Here is a 22,720-nt window from a genome sequence, read left to right on the forward strand (position 1 = left end):
GTGGTTTTGAAGATACCAAACACTGAGTTATTTTGCCACGCTTATAGGGGGAAAAAAAATCAACTTCAACCCACCCCGATGTGATACCTTTTTCCCATTTTAGGTAGGGCAGGTGTTAAATACTTTTTTTTTTCTCTCTCTTTTCTTCACAGAATTGATATTTCCAAGCATCAAACCAGTAGCCACAAATCAATGAGATGGAGTTTTGCAGTGGATGCCCCTGCCTGCTCCCAAGTCCAGTACCCATACTGATGCCCACACCACTTGGTGGAGCCAGGTAGCCCAGCTCGGCATCCCCACATCACAGCACTCCACCTGCAGCTGTGGGAGGAAGCAGCCTGCAGGTCAAAGGAGTAGAAGTACCTCCCTGCACCACTCCTCCCCATCCCCACACCCCCAACGCTCACCAGCCACAGCACGCACCAGGCTGTAAGCCTTGCAGTTTCTAAAGCCTCGCTGGCCTTCAAGCACCAAAATTACATGCTGCCTTGTGGCTAGCCATGGTATCTACCCTGGAGAAATTCATTCATTCTCTGGACCCCAGAGCCCTTCCGAGGGTCCTCCAGATTCAGTCAGGCTTCTATTTCGAAGGTGAGTGAGGGGTACTTTCTGGCACAGCTTTCCGAGTTCATCTTGGACATTGGATTCTCCCTTGGGTGGCTGTGGGAGAGGCAGAGGGGGAATACTGACAGCCCTGTTTCCTGGCAGTTTTCCTCTAATTTTCCCTCTCCTTTGAAGAAAATAATATAAGCATCAATGGCTTTGGAAGTGTCTTTGGTATGATGTACATATGCTCTTTGCCAGAACTATGAGGAAAGCAAAGTAGTTAGAGCTCATCATATTCTGGAAGGAGTACTGGAATGAGTCATGAATTTGCTTCACATGGGTGCAGAGTCATCGATCCAGCAATGGCAAATCACAATGTGGGGGTTAATTCATTAGCACTAGCTCTGCTCTCCTGGGATTGGCATGGAGAAGCAATCTCTGTTTCTAAAGTAAAGAAATACAGAAACTGGAAAGCAAATGTGGGAAATGGTAAGGAAAAACAGTTTTCTGACATTTTGCCTCATGTTTGAGGGTACATCAGGTGTGTACCATTATGAATGGATGGCTATGAGCATGACAGGGGCAATATTTTGATAGGTATTTTTGCTGCATCAGGTCTTTCTATGTAGTTTTTATACTGGCCTATGTTTGTGCACAAACCAAAGAGGTAAAGAGGTTTGTGCTGCAGAGAGGTTCTGTGCTTGGTCAAGGCATGGACTGCACGTAATGAAAACACCAAGTCAAGCCCATGTACCAGTCTGGGAAAAGAAGGTTACCTACCTGTCACTGCAGATCAATGGTTTGCGTAGGGATTAAGCAAGGCCCCAGTGTAAGTAGACTCCCTGGCAGGACTATGCATGGTGTTACAAATTCCTGCCTGTCAAAGAAGAAAGAAGGAAAAGTTGGGCTTATGCTAGATAAAAGAGAGGGGACTTTATGAAACTAGCTTAAGCTTCAGAATCCATTATATCTACTTTTATGTAGATCTAAAAATCCCCACGTACCTCCATAGGAGAAGGAGGTAGGACACTGTTGCCCTTTTCTGCAGGCGTAGAAAGTCTGAGCCAGGGTTGTCTGGGCCTATCCACTCCTGAGGAGGTGCAGAACAGGAAGGGCACTCAAATCTGCAGGCACAACATGCCTAGGATGCATAGGACCAGCATGCAAAAAGGCACACTAAAAGATTTATGTGGCAAAAATTACCAGAAACTTTTGAAAATATGTTTTTCTGGCCTTCCCTCACTTTTACTCATGTCTTGTTCAAATTGCATTTTTAAAAATGACCTGAGAACTTGTTTTCAGCTTAAACTAAATGAAAATCTTGGTGATAAGGCTGCTACCTAAGTGATGAATAGTGGAATTTAAAGTAAAGCTAGAAGATCACTTCCTTGAATTTGAGTAGCTATAAATACAATATGTGCATGTATCTGGAGGTTCTGAAGACACGTGTAGATGTGGCACTGTGGGACATGGATAACAGGCATAGTGATGGTGGACTAGATGATCTTAGTGGTCTTTTCCAACCTTAATGACTCTGTGTTTGTATGCTGTGAGTATACACACAAAAATTACTGTGAGATACATGTATATAGGTACAAACACTACAACAAAACTGCAGCAGCCCCACTGTCAGCAGGTTTCTGAGTCCCTACAGTTTGCATCTGGCTGCTGGTGGGTGGCAACACTCCACACCATTAGAGAATGGAGTATTTCAGCACGTTTCCATTTGCTGTGTAGGCTCTGGTGCACAAGGAGAAGGAAAATTGTGGAGGGACAGCCCCCTGGCCAAGTTGCAGCAGTGCACTCTGATGTATGAGGCAGCTATCTCTCAAAAAAGAGCTACCTGACCTGGGGAGTGAGTGGCACATGCCACAGTGACCCATGAACATCTGCACTGGCAGAGTGAGGCCTTGAGCTGCTCTTCTGCTTCTTCAGCCCTGGCAGCACCACCTTTTCCTGTTCTCTGCTCTTAGTGCTTTCTTCTCCACTCCACAGCCAGTGTATCTTGCATATACAACAAGCTAGACTGATGCACATGTGCAGCTCAGCTCCTTTCTTCATGCATGGCATAGGGCCCCAACATTTTAAAGTACTTGACTACTCTGATCCCTACTTGCAGTGCTTCTTCTCTTTCTTTCCTTGTTTCAGGGGAGGCTTAAAGACACTCAAGACACTCTTTGTCTAAGAGGTCAGTGAGAGCTAAGGCTACAAAAGGTCTTCTTGCCTCAGTGCTCCCTCCCTCCCTCAGTTGCTGTCTGCACTGCATCTTTCCTGAGCACTTTACTTCCATCTATGTCTTGCAGCAGGGGGGAACATGCTGTTCTGTGATTGCATTCTGATTTATATTGCATTTTCTGAAGCAAGAGAGAGACTGAAGTAATTCCTGTTATATTGCTAAACAGGAGAGTGGGCCATTTTGTGCACTTTGAATTTCCATTAGGACAACCGGTTCCAAGTCCTTTCTTGACCAAACTGTCACTCGCCTCCATCAGCCCCTTTTGATTTCTTGTACTGCAGGCAGTACACCTGTAATCATGGTGTGGGCAATGCCACATCTCCTGACAGGAACGGATTTATTGCTATGGTTGCATGGACCAAATCAGAGCATTTGTACAAGAAGATATACTTTGAAAGCATCACACTGCTGGGTTTGTCTGAAACTGATCAATTGCAAAGGATGGCTAAATGTATGGCATGAGAATTTAAAATGGTGTGAACATATACAAAGGTACATGCTATGCTTTACCCCACCCTCCCCATCCCCCCCAAAAAAAACCAACCAAAACCCACAAGGGTTTTTTAAAACCATTGAATGGTAAGTAAAATAAATAATGATCCAATAAATCCATTAAAACTGTCAAATCAAAGCTGCAGCAACCAACCAATAAAAGTCATAGCCACATAGCTGGTAAGGATATAGTGAAGCTTAATTCATGCTCTGTTTTTCTGTGGTGCACTGATGTGCCATGATGGTGAAGCTCTTCATTTACTCAATCTGGAAGCAACGTTTTACATAAAATGAATCTATGTCTAAACAATTCTACAACTGTATGACTTGCAAATTAGACTTGCTGCTCTTAAGAGTTTCAGTACTTCTACAAGCATAAGAAAAGTATGTTACAGGTCTTTATAAAGATGAGATGCTTTTTTTTTTTTTTCCATGGTGGGAAGTGTTTTTATTAGAAGCTGCGAAGTCAGGTTCCAGAGTAAGAGTACGAATTTGGTTGCCCCTAGGCAAGAGCAAAGCTCTAATGATGATAATTAAAATGTCCCATTCTATCTTCATACCTGTGTAGCACCAAATACAGTCTAAGTTCTTCTTAGGCACAAGCCTACCTACTACAGCTCTGAGTGGAGAATGTTGGAAACATGCTTTGTGAACTCATTCCACCGTTAGTTTATCTATCAGCCTATAAAAACTCCATCTCTGCTGCTGTTAATAAAACTGTGATTTATTTAACCATGTCTCCCAAAACTGCAAGTGGACAGGAATGTGTAGATCCTGTTTCAGTTCGGAATACTTCATACTAGAAAAGTTGCAGACAATCAAAATGCTGCCTTTTGTGGTATGCTACACCCCCGACACCTCTCTAAGGAACAGTTCTCTTTTTTGTTCCTGGTTTGAAGCAAAGGGTTGGGTTTCCTGTAATGCTTTACATAATTGAGATGATACCAGAAGCAAACTTACACTCTTTTTCATGCCATGCTTGGACTTAGGTGTGAGTTGAAGACCTACCCTTTTTACCTTGTGAAGGATGGCCAAGGTTTAAGGAGCTGGCTCAAGTTCCCACCTTCTTTATGCCCTTTCCTTCTACCAGAGTGTGACTTTTGGATCAGTGCATCTGCCTGCAGTTACTCTCTACGACTAACACTGTGCAGAGTCAGGAAGATGGGTTTTTAATAATAACTCTAACTTTGTTAAAGTCCTTTTCATTCATCACACTCAGTGGGCCACATAGAAGAAGGGAAGTTATTGTCATCCTTGAAAACAGAAACACCAGTGAATGGAGAGAGTGGTTCTGCTGGCCCCAGGGATATTTCTCAGAGCAGCTGTTTAGGACTCTGCTGTTCACTGTTCTTTTCATAACATCACTGCTGCAGAAATCAAATTGCTAAACTACTGGAGGAATTAGAAAGGATGATTATAAGTTGAAAGCAAATTTGTCAGATACAAATATTTTAGTAATCAGCACTGATTAGAAAGCAACTGTAGCGCAGTCTGAAGTACATGACAATTTAATAGCTTCTTAAAATATGTTATTAACAAATTAAACTACTGAAACTCCATTGGAAAATGATTTGATTGACTGAATGTCTTTCTTTGAACATTTCAGTAAATATTGATGCTTAGTGAGCTAAGTATTGTATGGCCACTGATTTTTATAGATGGCGTGCAGTATGAGCTTTCATCTTTATGTTGCAAAAAATTACTTCTGTTTTAATACTGATATAATTATTTTATGGGTAATTTAATTTAATATTCTGCAGGCTTAAGTTAACCACTGGCAGGATAGTAAAATGTGTCAAATTTTAATTGTGAAAAATGTAGAACTGCTCAAGGCATCTATTCTGTTGCTGTTTCTTTCCACTAACGGTGTTCCCTACCCACAACCTTCCCAGCTTTTGCTTCATCTAAAAAGAAATCCCACATAGTATTTTTTTTATTCCCCTAAAGCTAAATATTCACAGTAGTGATGGGATTAGGATACAGGGAACACTTCACAGTACAGGGAGACTTGATAGATCCTCATCTCTTTTCAACTGTTCCAAAGCAGTATGTGTTTCATAAATTGCAGTGCCAGACCACCTCCTCTTTATGATGGAATCATGAAACTCATTGGGAAATTTTTTTGTTGCGTGTTCTTTCTGTGGGGAGAAGGGATCTTTAAGCCAGCAGCCCCCTGCTCCACAGGCCTGAAGTTCAGCAAGGCAGAAAGCTGCAAACGCAGTTCTGTGTTCTGCTCCTCCTGGAGTCTGAAAAGTACTTCAGGGACAAAGTGGTGAGAAGAGAGATCACTGCAGCCTCATGCACATCCAAGGTTAATGTCTTCGTATATTTAAGAGGTGCCTGATATTGCCAGGTGTGGGATTTTCCCCCCTCTCTCCCTGCCCTCCCAGGCTCTTTGGTGCTCCCTGACAGCTGCAAGAGGCAATGCCTAACAGAACTGATAGGGATGTGCTCCTCTGTTGGTTAACGTGAACTGCTCCGTTTAAAAACTTTCTTGCAAACCTTGAAGAACATGAACACGGTCAGATTCATGGTTTCTCTTGGCTCTCTTTTTCCTACCTCATATCCACATCTGCTTGCCTTCTTGGCAGTTTCAGTTTCACCCTTTCTGCTTCTGTTACTGGGAAGAAGCTTCTTTCCAGAGTGAGCTTCTGCAAGACTTGAAGGAGAGCCACAGGTTCTGCTGGCCATTAGCAGAGCACTGCAATTAATTACAAACACTCTGTTAACCCCTAAACTGCAAAATGACTAAAAGTGGAATCCTCATACATCATCTCATCTGGACAGTTTTGAAATGATTTGATGAAGATGATTAGGGCTGTATTTCTTGGAGATGGAAGATCAATGAAAATGACCTGTGCATTTGCTAAGTGGAGTTCCATATGAGTGAATACCAAGGGGAGAACCAGGTAAGAAATTGTAGAACTTTGTGGTATAGTGTTTTTTCTTTCTGATTTCTCTCATTTTTTCAGAGAGAGAATCCAAATGTGTCCATGAAAATTGAAGGGTTTCTTCCCTTGAAGATAGTTATTTTCTCTCCTCTTGATTCAGCATTTAAGAAAGTGATCCCTGGGTAGAACAAGAACAACAGATTGTTTGATTTCTCTTTTGTGGTCATTAGTCAGAGATGTTAGTAAATTTTCTCTATTAATACATACCACCGAAACTCTGCTGTACTTGCTCAGATTGCTTCAAAAACGTCTTTTATTCTGAACAAGAAGGAAAGTGCCTTTCAATGAATGCAATATGAGAACGAAACCTGACTTTTATGGGTCAAATATTGCTCATTTTATTCATCCTGCTGCCCCCAGTAGGATGACTCATCCACATACAGTACAAAAATCCTGACCCTCAGTAGCTGTCTCTGAGGGCAAAGCTGTTTTGCGGATTCCTACGTACACTTTTTTCCATTGACATTCAGCTCCAGGCCTCTCTGTTGAAGGCACTAGGTATAGGAAGGATATCCAAATTGCTTATTTCAGTACAGGGATCAACCCTTCCCCTGTGTGCTGATTGTTGCAGCAGTGAGTTGGAGACCTCTATGAGTGGGAGGAGGAGGTCTGTGGTGTGAGGAGCGATGTTCTAATGTGTTCCTGCCATCTTATAAAAATGCCACCACAGCTTACACAAATGCAGGCTCTGGGAAGATATCTGTATGACTACAGCAAATAAGTGGAGAGGAAATGTCGTGATACACACTTCCCATTTAAGTCTCAGCCCATGTTCTGTTGCTCAGTTGCTGGGGGATTTTTCTTTCAGTAACTTTTCTTCCCATCATGACTTATGTATGAGGGAATGTGGCATTTGTTCAGGTTCATAGTTACTAGTCAGACAGTAATGAGCAGAGGGGCAGAATGCAGTGGTCTCAGTGGGTAAGGTGGTTAAACAAGTTGCCAGTTTGGGATTTTATCTGTAACACTCAACACTCTAGCTTGACCCTGCAACATGATTTAAGAAACCCAGTTTATCAAAGCACATATGTTCTTAAACATCTACCTCAATAAGCATACCTTAAGTTGAATTAATGCTGCAAAGCAAATGAATAAGACTAAATAAATCACAAACAGTTAAAACCACAGTTCAAAAGCAGATTTTGGCATTGTTTTTGCTACTACAATAATTCTGACTTGCAGGAGTAAAACCAACAAAAGGTCAAAGATGTTGTATTTGGAACTGTGGTTTGACTTGCTCTTTCCATTATAGTGGGTGCTGCACATACAAAAGCTGTGCTGCCATATACACGAGCATGAGCCCTCAGGATAGATGAGAATTAGAAAAAGAGGGGAAAAAAAAACACATAAACCTTCAGAAGAGAAATAAATCAGAAACCACGGAAGTAATTTTTTAAAAATTCCATTATGATTGAAATGGCTCAAAGCACTTGACATTTAAAGTTTGACTTTATATGATGAAAGATAAATCTCACTGCTTCTGTTTTTTGATGGTTTTGTGTCGGTAAAACCAGACCTTCTGCAGTCTAGGTAGATGAGATCAAGATCAGATGCTTAGAAAAGAGCATTTTGAAGGTACCTCCATGGTAATTTAATTACTGAGCTCCTTGGAGAATTTGTGTCCAAAACTGACCAAATATGCAGATTTTTGCTGCTTAGAACACATTAGAAAGAGAAGACCTGTTACATAGCCCAGTAAGTCGTTCTGGCATTTGGTGGGGGTCCTGCTACACACAGTGCTGCTTTGTGACCACCGCAAGCATCAGGACATGGGAGCATGGCGTGCGCATGGAGACGCTGGGGATCCCCCACTCTCATTGAGTACAGGGTTATGAAGGAAGGGGTGGATAATAGCTATACAGGTACTTCATAATATTTGCATCCACAGCCAGAGATTGGAGAGAGAAACTGGGGCCTGCTTAATTCTTGGCCTGCCACTGATTGCATACAATATTTTCAGCCTCTATATTTTTCCCACAAGGTATTTAGCTTATGGGATTTAGTGAGGTAAGTCCAGCATGCTGATTGCCCTCTTCAGTTCTCGGGAGATATTTGACATAAAAAAAAATAAGTAACTTCTCACTGTCAGAAGCCAGTTACTTTTCCCTATTGCTTGATCAGGGTTTAATACCATTAATGTTGTTAAGCAAAACTCTCCAACCTGCAACTTCATAACAGATCTCTCCTTTTGCTAAAGAGCATGAACCCTGAACAATTGGCTGACCCCCTCATAACACTCATAAAGAATGATATCTTTTTTACTGACACTAATTACAGATACATTATGCTCTTCATACTACTTTAGGTGCATGTAGCAGCCTTAATAAAAAAAATTGCAGTTAATAAAACTGCAATTTCAGCCCAGCTATGTCCTAGCCAAAAGCAGGCTATTGTAGTTCTGGCTGAATGGCTACACCAAAGGGTTATGCCTTTCTGGGAAAGCAGAATCATGTCACCAGTCACTGAAACACAGGCACCTCTGATCTGGGAAGACAGCATCCATATGGGCAACCGATGACAACATAATAGTGGAGAAAGGAACATTTGGAGAAGGACACTGGGACAAAGTTCTCCTCTTTCAAGATATGTCAGGAGATCTTTCATCTCCTAGCAAAGCAGCCAGATTCCTGGTTCTTTGGATCTTCTTTCAAAGACCTCTGAGCCTGCCAGCTGCAATGAATTCAGTGGGCGCCACTGAGAGATGAAAAGAAATAATTTTTTTCCTTCAAGGATTCAAACTCACGGGGATGGGGAGTAGATGCCTCGTGTTTGGCTCAGAAAGTCATTTGGTTGCATTAGAGAAAAGTTTGAGTTTTGTTAAAAGAAGAATAGGGGATATTTGAAGTGCTTTACAGAGCACTCAAGCAGACAGACTGCCGGACTGGGAGTCAGCCAGCCTGAGCTTGAGTTCCAGCCCTGCTGAATGGTCCTCTGTGCAATCTTGGTCACATTTTTTGTCTGGCTTCATTGCTCTCACTGGTCCTTCTCCTTTCTGCAGTGCCCAGACCTTTGTGACTGAATGGAGTTAAGTAAAAGTGATATATTATCAGTGTTTAGTCATGGACCTAATTTTGAGCAACACTCCTTATTGGGGTCACTGAATTTTTCACTCCTAGAGTAGTCAACAAATAGACACTAAGCTACTGGGAGAGAACAGAAACTATTATGAGATATTTGCTGTGCTGTTCTAACTTGTAATATAAAATATTTATCTCAGTGGTGCTGTCACTAGACCTGATATGAAGAGTGACTTGATCCACCTCACCATTGGCTGTCTCTTATTTTTTATTGAAGTTTTTAATATGAAAACACTCTTTGTTTACATTTAATGAGAAATAATTCAAATAAAGGGCTCATGATAGGAAGGATGCTGGTGTGGCTGCTTAACATTTTGGGAAAGAATGGAGGAGAAAGATATTGAGCCAATTGTTATGGTTGCTTTGATGTGATCACAGCAGTTGCTAATATAGATTGTCAAACTAGAGATGAGCTTATGAAAGGATAGAAATGAGTTTTTTGCAGAACAAAGTAGCAATCTAGAAAAGGTGGTTTCAAAGACAACAAGCCTTTAATTACAACCTTCAGGGGTATTTTTTTATCACAGCAAATAGCTGCTTTATTCTGTGTTCTGCTAAAATGTATTTTGCATTATATTGCATACATCTTTCTCAAATCAAAAAGATTCAATTCTCAAGTTTACTGGATTTACAATTTCAACTTTTTCTTTGAGACTCAAATGGAAATGACATAGTGACTTTATGTTTCACAGCAAACGAACATATTGAAAGGTCTGCTATAATTTTAATTTTCCATATATTTTGTGGGTGTCCATTTCACATAGACTGCAATGAACTTTTTCAGGGTCATGTTGTCACACAGTGGGCATTTTCACAGTTTTAAGACTAATTATTGTTGCTTTTAAAAGAAAAAGTATTTTTCTTGTCATTTTTGAAAACCATGCTTTTTCCCTCCCTCCTTTTTATCAGCACAAATATTTGCTACAAATGCCTAGATGACAAATCACATAAGTAACATTTTTTTTGTCTGAACAAAATCTTCATTTTACTATTCCACGTGAACAGCCAAGCAAGGGCTAAAATCAAGGCTAAGGCAATTTACTTGCAGGCAAATATGTAATTACAATCAATACTATACATGCAACTGCACCCCCAAAAGTTAATCTGTTCTTGTATGGCTTACAGAGTTTCATTTTTTAATGATTTTTTTCATATTGGTATTATTAAAAATAAAGCTTCTGCAATCATAGTCTTGGTCTGTTAGCTATTCTCCTCCCAGCCCTTCAACCTCATATTCTTTCACCTTTGGTCTACCTCAAATGAATCTGGTAAAGGAAGAGGTAATTAAAGTCCTACAAGATGCCCATGAAAGTGGTCATTTAGATAGAATGCCTATCCCCATGCTAATCTACATATCTGGCTGTCAATCCACTCATATGCATGAATATTACTGCTGATAAGCTGTTGAAAGTTTTTCTCTGAATTCCTTAATTGATGGAAAATGCTGTGATGTACTTCAGCTGGTGGTTTACAAACTATCTACGTGGTCTCTCTTCTGGGCTGCAGAGTGCTGTCCTGCAGCTATGAGACCTGCGATACTTGGGTGCTCTTTACATTCAGTCCACTAAATTTCTTTCTTTTCTTGAAGACTTAAATTATTCTTCCTAAATGCTTAATATCCTTCTTGATCATGTCCAAAATATGTCTTTCCTTTCTTCCTTTTTTCTTTAACATGAGTTCATTTTCTTTGGTATTATTTATTACAAAGTATTATGTTTGCCAGTTAATTACATACTCAAGTAACCATTTATTTCTTTAATGGTAGGATAACCAGCTCCCTTGCCTTTCTTTCTTTCTTGCATTCTTTTGTTAGTGCTTTTTTTTTTTTTTTTTTTTTTTTTTTTTTTTTTCTCCTTTGGAGTTTTGTTCTTCTGCTCTTTTGTTTCTTTCTCTCTTTTTCTCTTTCTCTCTTAATTAGACCTGTGACTTCTTTTAAGTTTTAATTTTAATATAACTTTTTCCTGGAACTGGTGCTTTTGTATGAACAATCCATTTGTTTTCCTCTACATGTTTTTGTTCTGATTAGAGACTGTGGGAGTTAAGGTGCTGTGACAGCCCTGTGTGTCTTTCTGCACACATTCCTTGGTGGTTTGCAGTCTGGTGTTTATAATCCATCTTTTTCTGAATGCATTATCCTGGCCCTTGATGTTTCAAACTGAGCCTGCAGCTCCATGTAATGCTTTCTGTATACTCCAGCTTGAACTCCATATGCTTGCCTGCCTCAGGTATTTTGTCTCTTTTTGTAAGTGCGGATTTTCTTTTCTTATGTATTTTACTCTTTTCTTGTAGTGTTTTAGATTCCCTACTGTCTCTAAGGAGCTGAGCTTCTGTTTATCCCATTGTATGGGAACTAATTGATCACCTGAGGTGAACAATGAGTCAGCTAGGGGAGCACAGGTGAAGGCAATTCACCTGTGTTGCCGGAAGGGGTGGAGCCTGGCTCTACCTCTCCTAGACCCATTTAAGAGCTGGCTACCAGTGTGGAAGGGTCTCTTCTGGAGATCCCTCTTCTGGAGTTTCACAGTGAGCCCAGGATATGGGTAAGCATTCTATCTATTCTCTTTTGGTATAATAACTGTTGAGCCAAGCTCTCTGTTATATTTTATAATTATACCATCTGTACATTCACTGATTATACAGCCACGTAGGTTGCTCACTGCAGTTCTTATGCTTTGAAAATTTAGATTGCTTTCTCAAAAGTGTATTTTTGAGCCATCTAGTCATCTATTTTTGAGTGTTTGGCAGCACTAGGCTCTTTTTACAGGTGCTGCCAGACTGGTTCTTCAGTTTCTTTAGCCTGCTAATAACCGATCAGCATTAATGCTTTTTTTTAAAGTTGTGTTTATGTTTTATATTCTATATGGAGGGCAGAGCTTCTCAAATTCTCTGCAGTATAATTTGTAGCAAAACTATTATGCTCAAGGAAGAGCAAATCTGGTAAAAGTAGTACTGCCTCCAAAACCATCCATAATCAGGGACAACCTCTGTATCCCCTCCTCAATTCCCAAGGGCAGCACTCTGCTGCAGATATAGACTGAAACAGTGGTTAAATCTTCTTCAATTACACTTTTTTTTTTTTTTTAATAGAAATTTAGCATCTGTAATGCTACATTCTTTGCCCCAGGATTGGTTCTTGACTTGATTCACTCTAGCTACTGTGCTATTTGGAAACCACCTCGAGCCAGCTAGGTTACTGAACCTTCATTGTTCAGTGCCTGCATTCTTATGGAGCAGTGTTGCCTATGTCTGGATGTGTGGTGGGTCTCAGATGGACTGAGGGGAACTTGCAAAGGCTGTCTGACAGAGATGAAAGTAAATGTGCCTGAAGCCCATAATTAGTCAGTGGAGTTACTTTCAATACATTAAATGATTTCTAGGGGTCTCTTTTCAAGTGAAGTAAACTGGAGAAGCTAGATCTAAAGCTGCACTGAATAAGAAAAACAACCCTGGAAGTCACAAGCTCACACTTTGAGTGTATTTTTGCAAATATTTATTCAAGGGTGAGAATATTGGAATTCTTTTCTCATCTTTCCACATTTCTATAATATGGAGCTCAATTGGTCCTGTGGGAGTCCCTGTATCTAATAATATCATGGCTGCTTGTGAAATCTACTGTCTGATGTGAGGAGTGAGGTGATTCAGCTCAAAAGGGATATTACTCTCTTCATGGCTGCTCGATTTTTCTCTCCCTCTCGTTTTAATAATAATAAGTATTGCACACACAGTTTTCTGACTGTCATAAAATATCCTATGGAGTTCAGCTGAAGCAATGAGAGCTATGATAATTCCTCATGCATTAGAGCAGTGGCTACTGCAAGTGTAGCAATATCTGGTGGAAGAAGTTGGATTAGTCAGTGTTGAATTTCTAAGAGGCTGAAAGGAAACAACTACACAGTGTCTTTACAGTAAGAAAACCAAATTGTTTTTTTAACAGTAGAGGGCAATAGCTTTCTTGGTCTTCTGCTTGGCATCAGATTGATTGAAAGGATGCATGAACAGAATGTTCTTCCTCTTGACTGTGGTTAGTATTTGTATGGCCCTGTAATCCAGAACAACTCTACACTGACCATTGTACTAATGTGCAACAGAAAGTCATCAGTCTTCTGGGAATTTTAGAGTCTAAGTACAATAGTCCTCTCTATCCCATGTAGTACTACAGGAAGGGAAAACAGACAACAAAAATCAACTATCATAAGATTTTTGTTTGGACTGTTTGTTTAGATTTTTTAAAATTATTCATTAGATTCCTTCTGCATAAAGCTAAAACCTATGCTCACATGTCTTTTTCAGTGGAGTTTACTACTTTCTGTGTGAAGGGAGTTCTGCAGGCAATGGCAATATTTCAGTACAGGCAATCTAAATTATTGATTGCTGTATATAGCCAGAGGTCAGGTTTTAAATATCCCTCACTGCTTGAGACCATTCTGGCAACTTATGTTAAAAAGAAGAAAGAAAAATACAAGAGTTTAAATTGAACAAGATGCAAGAAAGTGCTATTAGAATGATTGTAGAAAGGAAAATTTATCTTCTTAAAGAAGATAAAGAAAATTTGTTTCTACGAGATTTTTGTCAATAATGAAACCAAGAAGGGACAAAATTAACTTTGCAAGTACTCTTGGAATGGGAAAAATGAAAATGAGTAAAAAAGAAACTTTTTACATAATGGAGCAAAGTCAGTAACAGAGGAAGGAAAAACAGTCAACAAAAAATGAGTGGAAATGAGAATAAGGTTTCTCACCATGAGAGAAACGAAACTCTGAGGAAGGATTCTAAGCATGACACTTCCATATCAATTCGGGATAGGGCTTGATAAATTCATGGTAGGAACTGCACTGCATCAGAAGAATGGAAGCTGGCGTTAAATTCAGCGTTTCTGACAAGAGGATTTTTGTGTTCAAAGTAATACTATCTACAAATAGAACTCACAGAAGACTTAATCACTATGTGTTTGCTGCACTGTATATATAATCAATTAATTCCATGCCTCAAAGCTTCTACTATTTCCTGCAGGGACCAGGAAAAAAAAATTCCTTCTTCTGCATAACTTCGCTTTTGTTACTCATTTGCGTTATTATTCCACTCTGACACGTACATGCTTCTGAAACACCCGAGACGGACATAGCTTGAATGGAAAAGGAAGGTCAAGCTGCACTTCTAGTTGGTGCCTAGAGAGACTGAAGTCTCAAGATGAATTTTCTTATGAACCTAAGGAAGAAAATAAAGATTAGATTAGTTGTTACAGGATAAGTATATTTCATATAATTTCAGGGTTTTTTTTTTTTTATATAAAGACATAAAGATAGTTGAAAAAGTGAGAAAAAGCTGAACATTTTTCATTTATGTTTCTTTTCAGGTTCCATCTATGAAATGTTCGGAAATGAATGCTGCCTGTCAACAGGAGAAGTGATTAAAGTTATTGGCTTCAAAATTAATAAGCTCATAGCAAGTATCTGTGAGAATAATGAAGACAGCCAGTTTTCTGCCAAAGTGGAATTACCACTAAATTTTCCTGGTATAGTATTTCATGAATACATGTTTTTGAGGAATTATAATCACCTTTTTGCATTTTATTTATTTACTGTCTTCACTGATATTTATTTGAGCTTTTGTCTCAGCTGTCAAGGATACAATTTTATCAGATGGCACAAAAAACGACCCACTCATTTTTACATTTCCATTCCTATAGTTCTCTTTCAAATCTGGATAGAAGTTATTCATGTTATAATGTTCAGAAATGATCTTTATACTTGAGGTCACTCAGCCTAAGAATTCTTACAAAGACATCCATTCAGTTGTTTGTGACTGTCAAATTTTGAGATTTTTTTTTGCCATATATGCAGAACATAATTTAATTACTGTTGGTATATCAACCATTCTGAGTAAAAAAGACTTCAAATATTTTCTTATGTTTCATTTTGATTTAATCATTTATTTTAATTCCTGTGGCCAAAGTGGCTGCATTGTGCCTGGGAACAGAGGAAACCAGACAGTTCTATGGAGATGTCCCAGAATGCTCACCTTTTTGAACTTGGACTTGATGCTTTGCATCTGATACTGGCTTAATATTTTAATTGAAAATATCATCCTCTGATCATGTAGGGAGAGGTGGCCAAGTATTGCATCTCATTTCATCTGCTTTTTAGGGACTGCCTGTGTTAAGTAGAGGAGTGACTGAAAAGCAGAGGGGGAAATACTGTGAGTTTATGCATGTGGGAAGTGGAGGAGGCAAACCAGGTTGAGAAACTGCCTGGAAAGTGGTGAACCTAGGAGCAGTAGATTGAATTCTTGACTTGGTAACATCACTGGTGTTTTTCTATGCATCACAGTGCATGTAAGACTGTGCGCAGGCACATATAAAATATTTAGGTTATATCAGCCACCAGAATTGAGTGTTGTTTTTTTTTTTTCTTCAGAGGGAGGCAAGGCACATTTCCTTAGCAAATAAAATGCAAAAGCACATAGAAAAGCAACATTTCATCTGAATTACATAGGGAAGTATCTTTTGCCATGCCTTCATTTTCAGTCTCTAAAATACACATTTCTCTCTGAAGTAGTCCTACATATAATGTTCTTTTCCCTAGTAGATTCTCAATATGCTTTCATGTTATTCTTATTTGATGAATCAGAACCTTTTGTATGACCACTTATTAAGAGGCTTTTTTGAAATGTCGTTTTCAAGCACTGATAGGTCCCAAAAATAATGATTAAAGACATTTTAATTATTTGTGTCTATCTAGAGATACTGAAGTACTGTGATACTGTGAACTCTCAAGATACTTAGTGTTTTTCTTGAATTCCAATCTTTGCTATTATTAATTTTTTTTCTATATCTCTAAAACATATGTACATGTAGTAAGCTATAGTCTGTATCTTGATTGACAGATGGGGTTGAACATCTGAATCCTAAAACATCCAGCACAACTAAGCATTAAAAGTAATCCTACATTTATTAATGTTGAATCTCATGATTTTTAGAACAGAATGACTTGTGATTTTGAGTAATTGAACTCGGTGACTCTGGATTTGCTTGCACTCAAGTGATCAGTTTTACAATTTGGCATTTGGATATCATGGCCCTGCTGAGAACACCTTTAAATTTAGTCAAATACCTACAATTTATATCTTTGTTATCTCCTGACTAGTTTTCTAGAAAATGTACGCATTATGTATACACATTATGTTCTCAGTGAAACAGTTGGACTTGATAATCTGGGCCTGAAAACCCAAATCTTGATCCAAATGAATGAAACTAGTCTAACAATGTTGTTGGCTTGTCTCATCTCTACAACAAAGAACAGAACCAAATTGCTGATGATATTTTTCCACACTGTTGTTGATTTTTTTTTTTTTTCTTCTGTAAAAATATCCACAAGTCTCTAGACTGTCACTGTATTCTCATTGCACTTGCAGGGCTTTCTTGCTAGTATTGATGAAAAGAAAACATTTTTGATGTTGTTTTCCACTTCCGTTATAAGTTGTCATTTGCATGTGATGAGCCTGTCTACCCTTTCACTTTATGCATGCTGACATAAGCAAGCCACTCATCTGTTTAGATAACTCTGGGGATGATCTCTCTGAGAGAAGAACTGGGCTCATTGGCTTTAAATGAGCCTTCCTCTTTGTCTTGCTGAATGTGTTTGCAACCTACAGAATTCTTTTTTTCTGCTCTGGCAAATCAGATTCTTGATAAAGGCCTTATCTGGCCTTTGCATTAGCAAGACCACTGCAACTGCAAGTTCACTGTGTTATTTCATTTTATCCTTATTCTAATTTGTTCATCTTCATGCCTCAGAGGGCCAGGCTGTTCTTTGTGTTCATACATTGGACCAAAAAGAAACCTGCTGCTACTCTAGGCATTTTGATGACTATATATACCAGCATTTTGAACTACAATTTTCACTGCTAACAAGTTAGCAGAGACAGGTAATTTACACAACATCTGAACAGTGTGCCAGCACAAATGATTTCATTTTGTTCTGTTAAATTCCCTTTTCTGCAAAGATATTATTTGTCTGTCCCTGTTCTCAACATGTCTCTGACAGCTGTCGCTGCTCATTCCTAGAGGACCTGACAGATGTAGCTGAGCACAACCATCCCTTTGAGCTCTCAGCCTTTGCTAACCATGAGGCAGGAGACTTGCCTGTGGCCATATATGCATGCAAGAGCTGGGACTGGGCACAGTAAGGCTCACCTTAGTAGGAGTTAAAGAGCTGTCAGTCTGAAAGACTTCCATGTAGCAGAGTGAATGCCCTGCAAAACAGAAGCTATCAGAAAATCAGTCCTTGAGCTTCCGTGCCAAGGAGATAACAGATACATGGCTCTCCAGTGGTGATGCCAAGTTTGAATTATGGTGATCTGATGAAAATATTACTGTGACTATCAGTGGCACAGACTGGAAAAATGATACAGAGGAAAATCCCATCAGCCTCAGGAGTGAAATAAGCAGCAGGAGATGAGGGATTATAGTAGAGAGTTTGAGGCACAATGGGAAAAAGATGCTGCAGCAGATGGAACAGAGGAGGAAGTGTGGGTGGTGGAAGAGTGGCAATCAAATCAGCTCCAGAGGAGTCAGGAACTAAGTTGATTCTGTTCTTCTACAATACTTTGGGAAACAGAAGCTACTATGATAACACCAAGCAGTGGGGTGTGGTTGGCGTACAACAGGGACAGAATGCCAATCAGAGGGACCTAGACAGGCTTGAGCAATGGGCCCAGGTGAACATCATGGCATTCAACAAATCCAAATGCTAGATCTTGCACCGGGGTTGAGGCAGTCCTCACTACTGATACAAGATGGGGAATGAAAGGATTGAGAGCAGCCTTGCTGAAAAAGCCCTGGGGGTACTGGTAGATGGGAGGCTGGATATGAGCCAGCAATGTACCCTCACAGCTCATAATGGGCTGCATCTAGAGAAGCGTGGCCAGCGGATTGAGGGTGGTGATCCTGCCCCTCTGCTCTGTGCTAGTGAGGCCTCACCAGGTACTGCATCCAGATGTGGAGTCCTCAGTACAGGAGAGGCACAGATCTGTTGGAAAACATTCAGAGGATAGCCAAAAAATGATCCAAGGTTTGAACACCTGTCCTGTGAGGACAGGCTGAGGGAGCTGGGGCTGTCCATCCTGAAGAAGGCTGCTTGGTGACCTGATAACAGCCTTTCTGCATCTAAAGCGGTGCTACAGGAAAGAATGGGATAGACTCTTTAGCAGGGTATGTGGTGATAAAACAAGGGGAAGTAGTTTCAAGCTTAAAGAGGATAGATTTAGGTTGGATACAAGGAAAATGTCTTTTGCAGTGAAGGTGCTGAGGCACTGAAACACGCTGCCTAGAGATGTGGTAGATGCCCTGTCCCTGGAGACTTTCAAGGTGAGGTTGAATCAGACCCTGGGCACCCTGATCTACTTGTGCATTTCCCTGTTCATTGTAGGGGAATTGGACTAGATGGCTTTTAAATGTTCATTCCAACCATAAGAATTCTATGATTCTAGTTTAGGACAGAAGGTCATTCTGTTATTTTTAACTTGAAGACTATTTGCTGCTCTAGTAGGTGAGCCTGATTACCTCAGTAATCTGTTGGACAAAGAAGAAAAAGAGAATGGAACGGATGCTCCTTTTCTTCAGAACTCTTATTAAGGCTGGAAACAGGGAATGTGTAAAACTTCATAGAGTTGCACTGTATTACTAGTAAAAGGGAGCTAAATATATTGTTCTGTACAAATGTGGAAAAACATCCTTCTATATAAACATGCTTTTCCACAGCCTGAAACGAATCATCCATATCATTTTCTCTCCCATAACAATAAAAATTATTTTCTCTGACTCCAAAACCCTCTTCCTCTATCAATGTGTACACCGTTAGCTAAAACATTTCTTGTAAGTTATAGGGTGTTCAGATTTAGGGCTTAATAATTCTGAAATGATAATTAGGCAGGAATTTCACTAGCTGATATGGATTCTTGAAGAGTAACAATGCCTATAAATTTCACTAATTACTGTTTATGAGGTCTGCTCCGAAAGTTATGCTTAAAAGTTATTTTATTATGTAGGCCTACAGTGGTACAGAGATTGAACCTTCCCACCAATATTCTGTTGCAATTTTTTTTGCTATGTGACAGATGGCAACGGAGGGGCAAGTTTACATACTGACATCTGACCTGGACATGGATGTGAAGTAAAATGTGAAATGAATTCCTCCATGTAGAAAAATGGTGCCCATTGACATTCACTGACACTTGGTGAATGTTGATGCAGATCAACAGTGTATGTGTAGACCAACAGATCTGTGTGTTTGATCATATCCCAAATTATTTGAAAAATAGATATATGAGCAAGAATGTCAGCTCACAGTAAACCTGCTGGATTTTTTTTTTTCTAATTCACTCTGGTATTCCCCCTAACATTCCACCAAGCATGGAAGTCCAAGATATTTTGATTCAGTCATTTTTTGATTTGTGAAAAAATATTTTTTTTTATTAACCTCAAAATGTCCAAACTTTAGTATCTCAAATTTGCCATATGTCTCCTTACTCTGGAGAATTCCTTGCTATTTAGTGCTAGGAGAACAGTTGTTTTTGTAATTTGACTCATAATGATTTTAATGAGATTCTGAATAGTTCCAGATAACATTTTTAAAAACAAATTTCCACATGAAAAACAAATAAACATGCCATGGCTAGGAGAGCATTTATGAGAAAGCACCATGGCAGATTATGGCAGTTAATTAGGAATTGCAGTTGTTTTCCCCTAATCGTACTAGAGTAAATTTTTATTTATCCACCTCCTCTCTGTAGAGAGAAAAACATATGGAACTTTACATACTTATAAACAGGTGGCTATTAGGGGCTTATAATTCAAGGGTCTCATCAATACGGAAGCTAAGAATGCAAGTCCACATGGCCCTTTAGTTGTCTATGCAAACATTCTGTCACTGAAATTAAGAAAACAAGCAGAAGGGAATATGAATGTTTTTCTGCTTCCAGCCCTGACAAATTCAGTCTGCCTGGGCTCGAGGGGATAATCTGTTGTCTAGTTTTGTGTGAGAGTTGATAATTATGCTTCTACATGAAACCTGCTTTCCAACCCATGATGGTCACCAGTTTATTGCTGGGAAAAAAAAAACTGGCTTCCAAATAGCTCTGCAATCCCAGGGAAATTCCTAGAGCCCAAGTCTGGTGTCAATTTCTTAGAGGAGAAGTAAGTTTCTCATGACTGTGTATTGCCATATATTATCAACTGGAAATATTTTTTAACATAGTTTATGGAGCCTTCTAAATGTGATTCTGGAGGTTTTCTACGGGCATTGCATGTGCCCCTATATCACAAATTTGCAAACATAGTTATTGCCTTTGAGATACATCACATGTTGTTTGAATACATTTCTAATGAAGAATATTCCTATTTCTTTTCTCCAAGCATTGCCAAGAGATGATGTCCTTCCTTTCTGTGCTTGCCGTGCATGACACAGAAACAGTGTTTGGGGATGCTGTCTAGTCCACAGCTTCAGACTGTCATTGGTGCTTTGTCACTATGATATTTTCTAAATGCTGATGAACCTGGTTTGTCTTGATCTACACTGACAACTCCAGTAGTGATTATGTTTGCAGTGGCTAACTTGCTTGCTAATAACTGTTAAAATCATCTATTGGAAGCACTAAAAATACTAGTGAGAAAAATAGTGTGTGCTGCAGTTTTACCTGTGCAGTTATGTTCATGGATGTGGCTTCCTTGCAACTTGAAAAGAAGTCATGAGACTTTCCCACAGTGCTGCAGTGAGGACAGACAAAGAGGATGTATATGCATTAAGATACTGAATTCACACAGAAAAAGCTGACTGTCATATAGGCAAATGTGAAGGCACAGAATCACAGACAGCATGGGCAGAGTTGGTGACTTATTTCTGCAGTAAATCAAATAGGCTGCTGCTGTTTTGGTTGCTGACAAGTGCTCAGAGCTATTAGTTGCCACAGCTACAAGTGATCTCATGGGGTACCTAGAACTGAACACACCCAATATGGTGATAAAACCTGTGAAAACAGAGAGAAACTTTGTGTCCTTAATGTACTTAAAAAGAAGTGCACTAAAGCTATGAAATGGATGTAGCAGTTTTTGTTAAAGATTAAAAAAAAAGGTTGTCTAGGGACTGATTTGATATACCCTTTCTAAAGACTGAAATCCTAAGGATCCCCTGCCTTGCTCCAGGCCCCTGAATTGTGTTGATTGTGTATTCAGGGTGAAGCTCAGTAATGGAAAAGGTGTGGGAGCAATTTTTAACCAAAGCAAATCCCTTGAGAGGGGTCTAGAGATGGTGTGAATGAGTATCTTCCCTGCAGCTAGTAGGAACTGAGTCCTACTGCATCATACCTGGCTGAGATTTGGGCACCTGCTGTGGCATCCTTCCCATCTTCTCACTCTGATCAACACCAGAAAGGAAGTCATAGCCAGCATTGTCCCAGTTTCCCTTCTGAATGGTGAGGTAGACAAATAGAACACTTACAACTTTTTAGATGTAGTGTGAACCACTCATGAGATGTAGAACTGGTGAGAAAGTGTCTCTAGTTGTGCCAAGCAACATTTCTTGAGTCTGCATCCCATTCCTCCTTCATAACTGCCAAGATGGGAGAATTCCTTTACTCGAAGGACATGATACCATTTGTATGGTCTGGAGGAGGCAAAGGAAATTAGTAACAGGGCCATGAAATTTCTGCTTTTTGGCTCTGTAGGAATGTAGGAAAAATGTGCTACATTGCCCTGGGATATTGGCTTCACTGTTGGCGTAGCTGTGGCTAGAACATAAAAGATACAGTGCGATTCTATGAGGCAGCATTCATACTGTTGCATCTTGGGAAGAGGATAGCTTAATCACATAGCTCAGCTAAACCCTACTGTTTAGTCCTTTAAACTGTCAACTTCATCTTCCTCTGTGAAAACTCTCACACAAATATAAAAATGTACATTTTTCTTGTGATGTGAACTCCTAATGAGACAGCTCCAAGGGCCATGACTAACATGAAATAATAATGGCCCCAGGGGCTAGAGAGGCTCAGATGCAGCTTCTGCCTTACAGTACAGTATTTCAACACTTTAATTGCATTGCTATGGCCGCAGTATTCCAAACTGAGAAGCACTCCATCTGATGGTCTGGTCTATCAGAGATGCTAAGAACAAGTTCTTTTTCTCATTCGTACCTTCAAACATGCTCATTCTTGGAATTCGCAGTCTGCATGTAGAAGGAGGCGTCGTACTGATGTTTAGGGAGAAAATTCACCCTGTGTCTCAATGATCACGTTGCTGTCACTCTTTCTCATATCATGTCTGCATTTGTTTCTTAAGGTCTGGTTTCCTGAGGAAAGAGATAAGAATTTAAGAGAACATGTTTTTTGTTGTTGTTGTTGCTTTGTTTGTTTGTTTTTCTGTAGCAAAA

The 22,720-nt window shown here is 39.6% G+C and overlaps 1 protein-coding gene across 1 annotated transcript in view; it reads left to right on the forward strand.

Moving 5' to 3' along the window:
- Positions 1-500: 500 nt before the first annotated feature.
- Positions 501-22,720, forward strand: part of THEMIS (thymocyte selection associated) — a gene marked incomplete at both ends in the record, with an annotated part of 75,779 nt that continues 53,559 nt past the window's right edge. Inside the window, 2 exons of the mRNA XM_079550232.1 lie at positions 501-591; positions 14,656-14,814. Coding sequence (XP_079406358.1) covers positions 501-591; positions 14,656-14,814 — 250 coding nt within the window. The remainder of the gene's footprint in view (positions 592-14,655; positions 14,815-22,720) is intronic.

Source organism: Tetrao urogallus, assembly GCF_951394365.1.
Source record: "Tetrao urogallus genome assembly, chromosome: 2".
NCBI lineage: Eukaryota > Metazoa > Chordata > Aves > Galliformes > Phasianidae > Tetrao > Tetrao urogallus.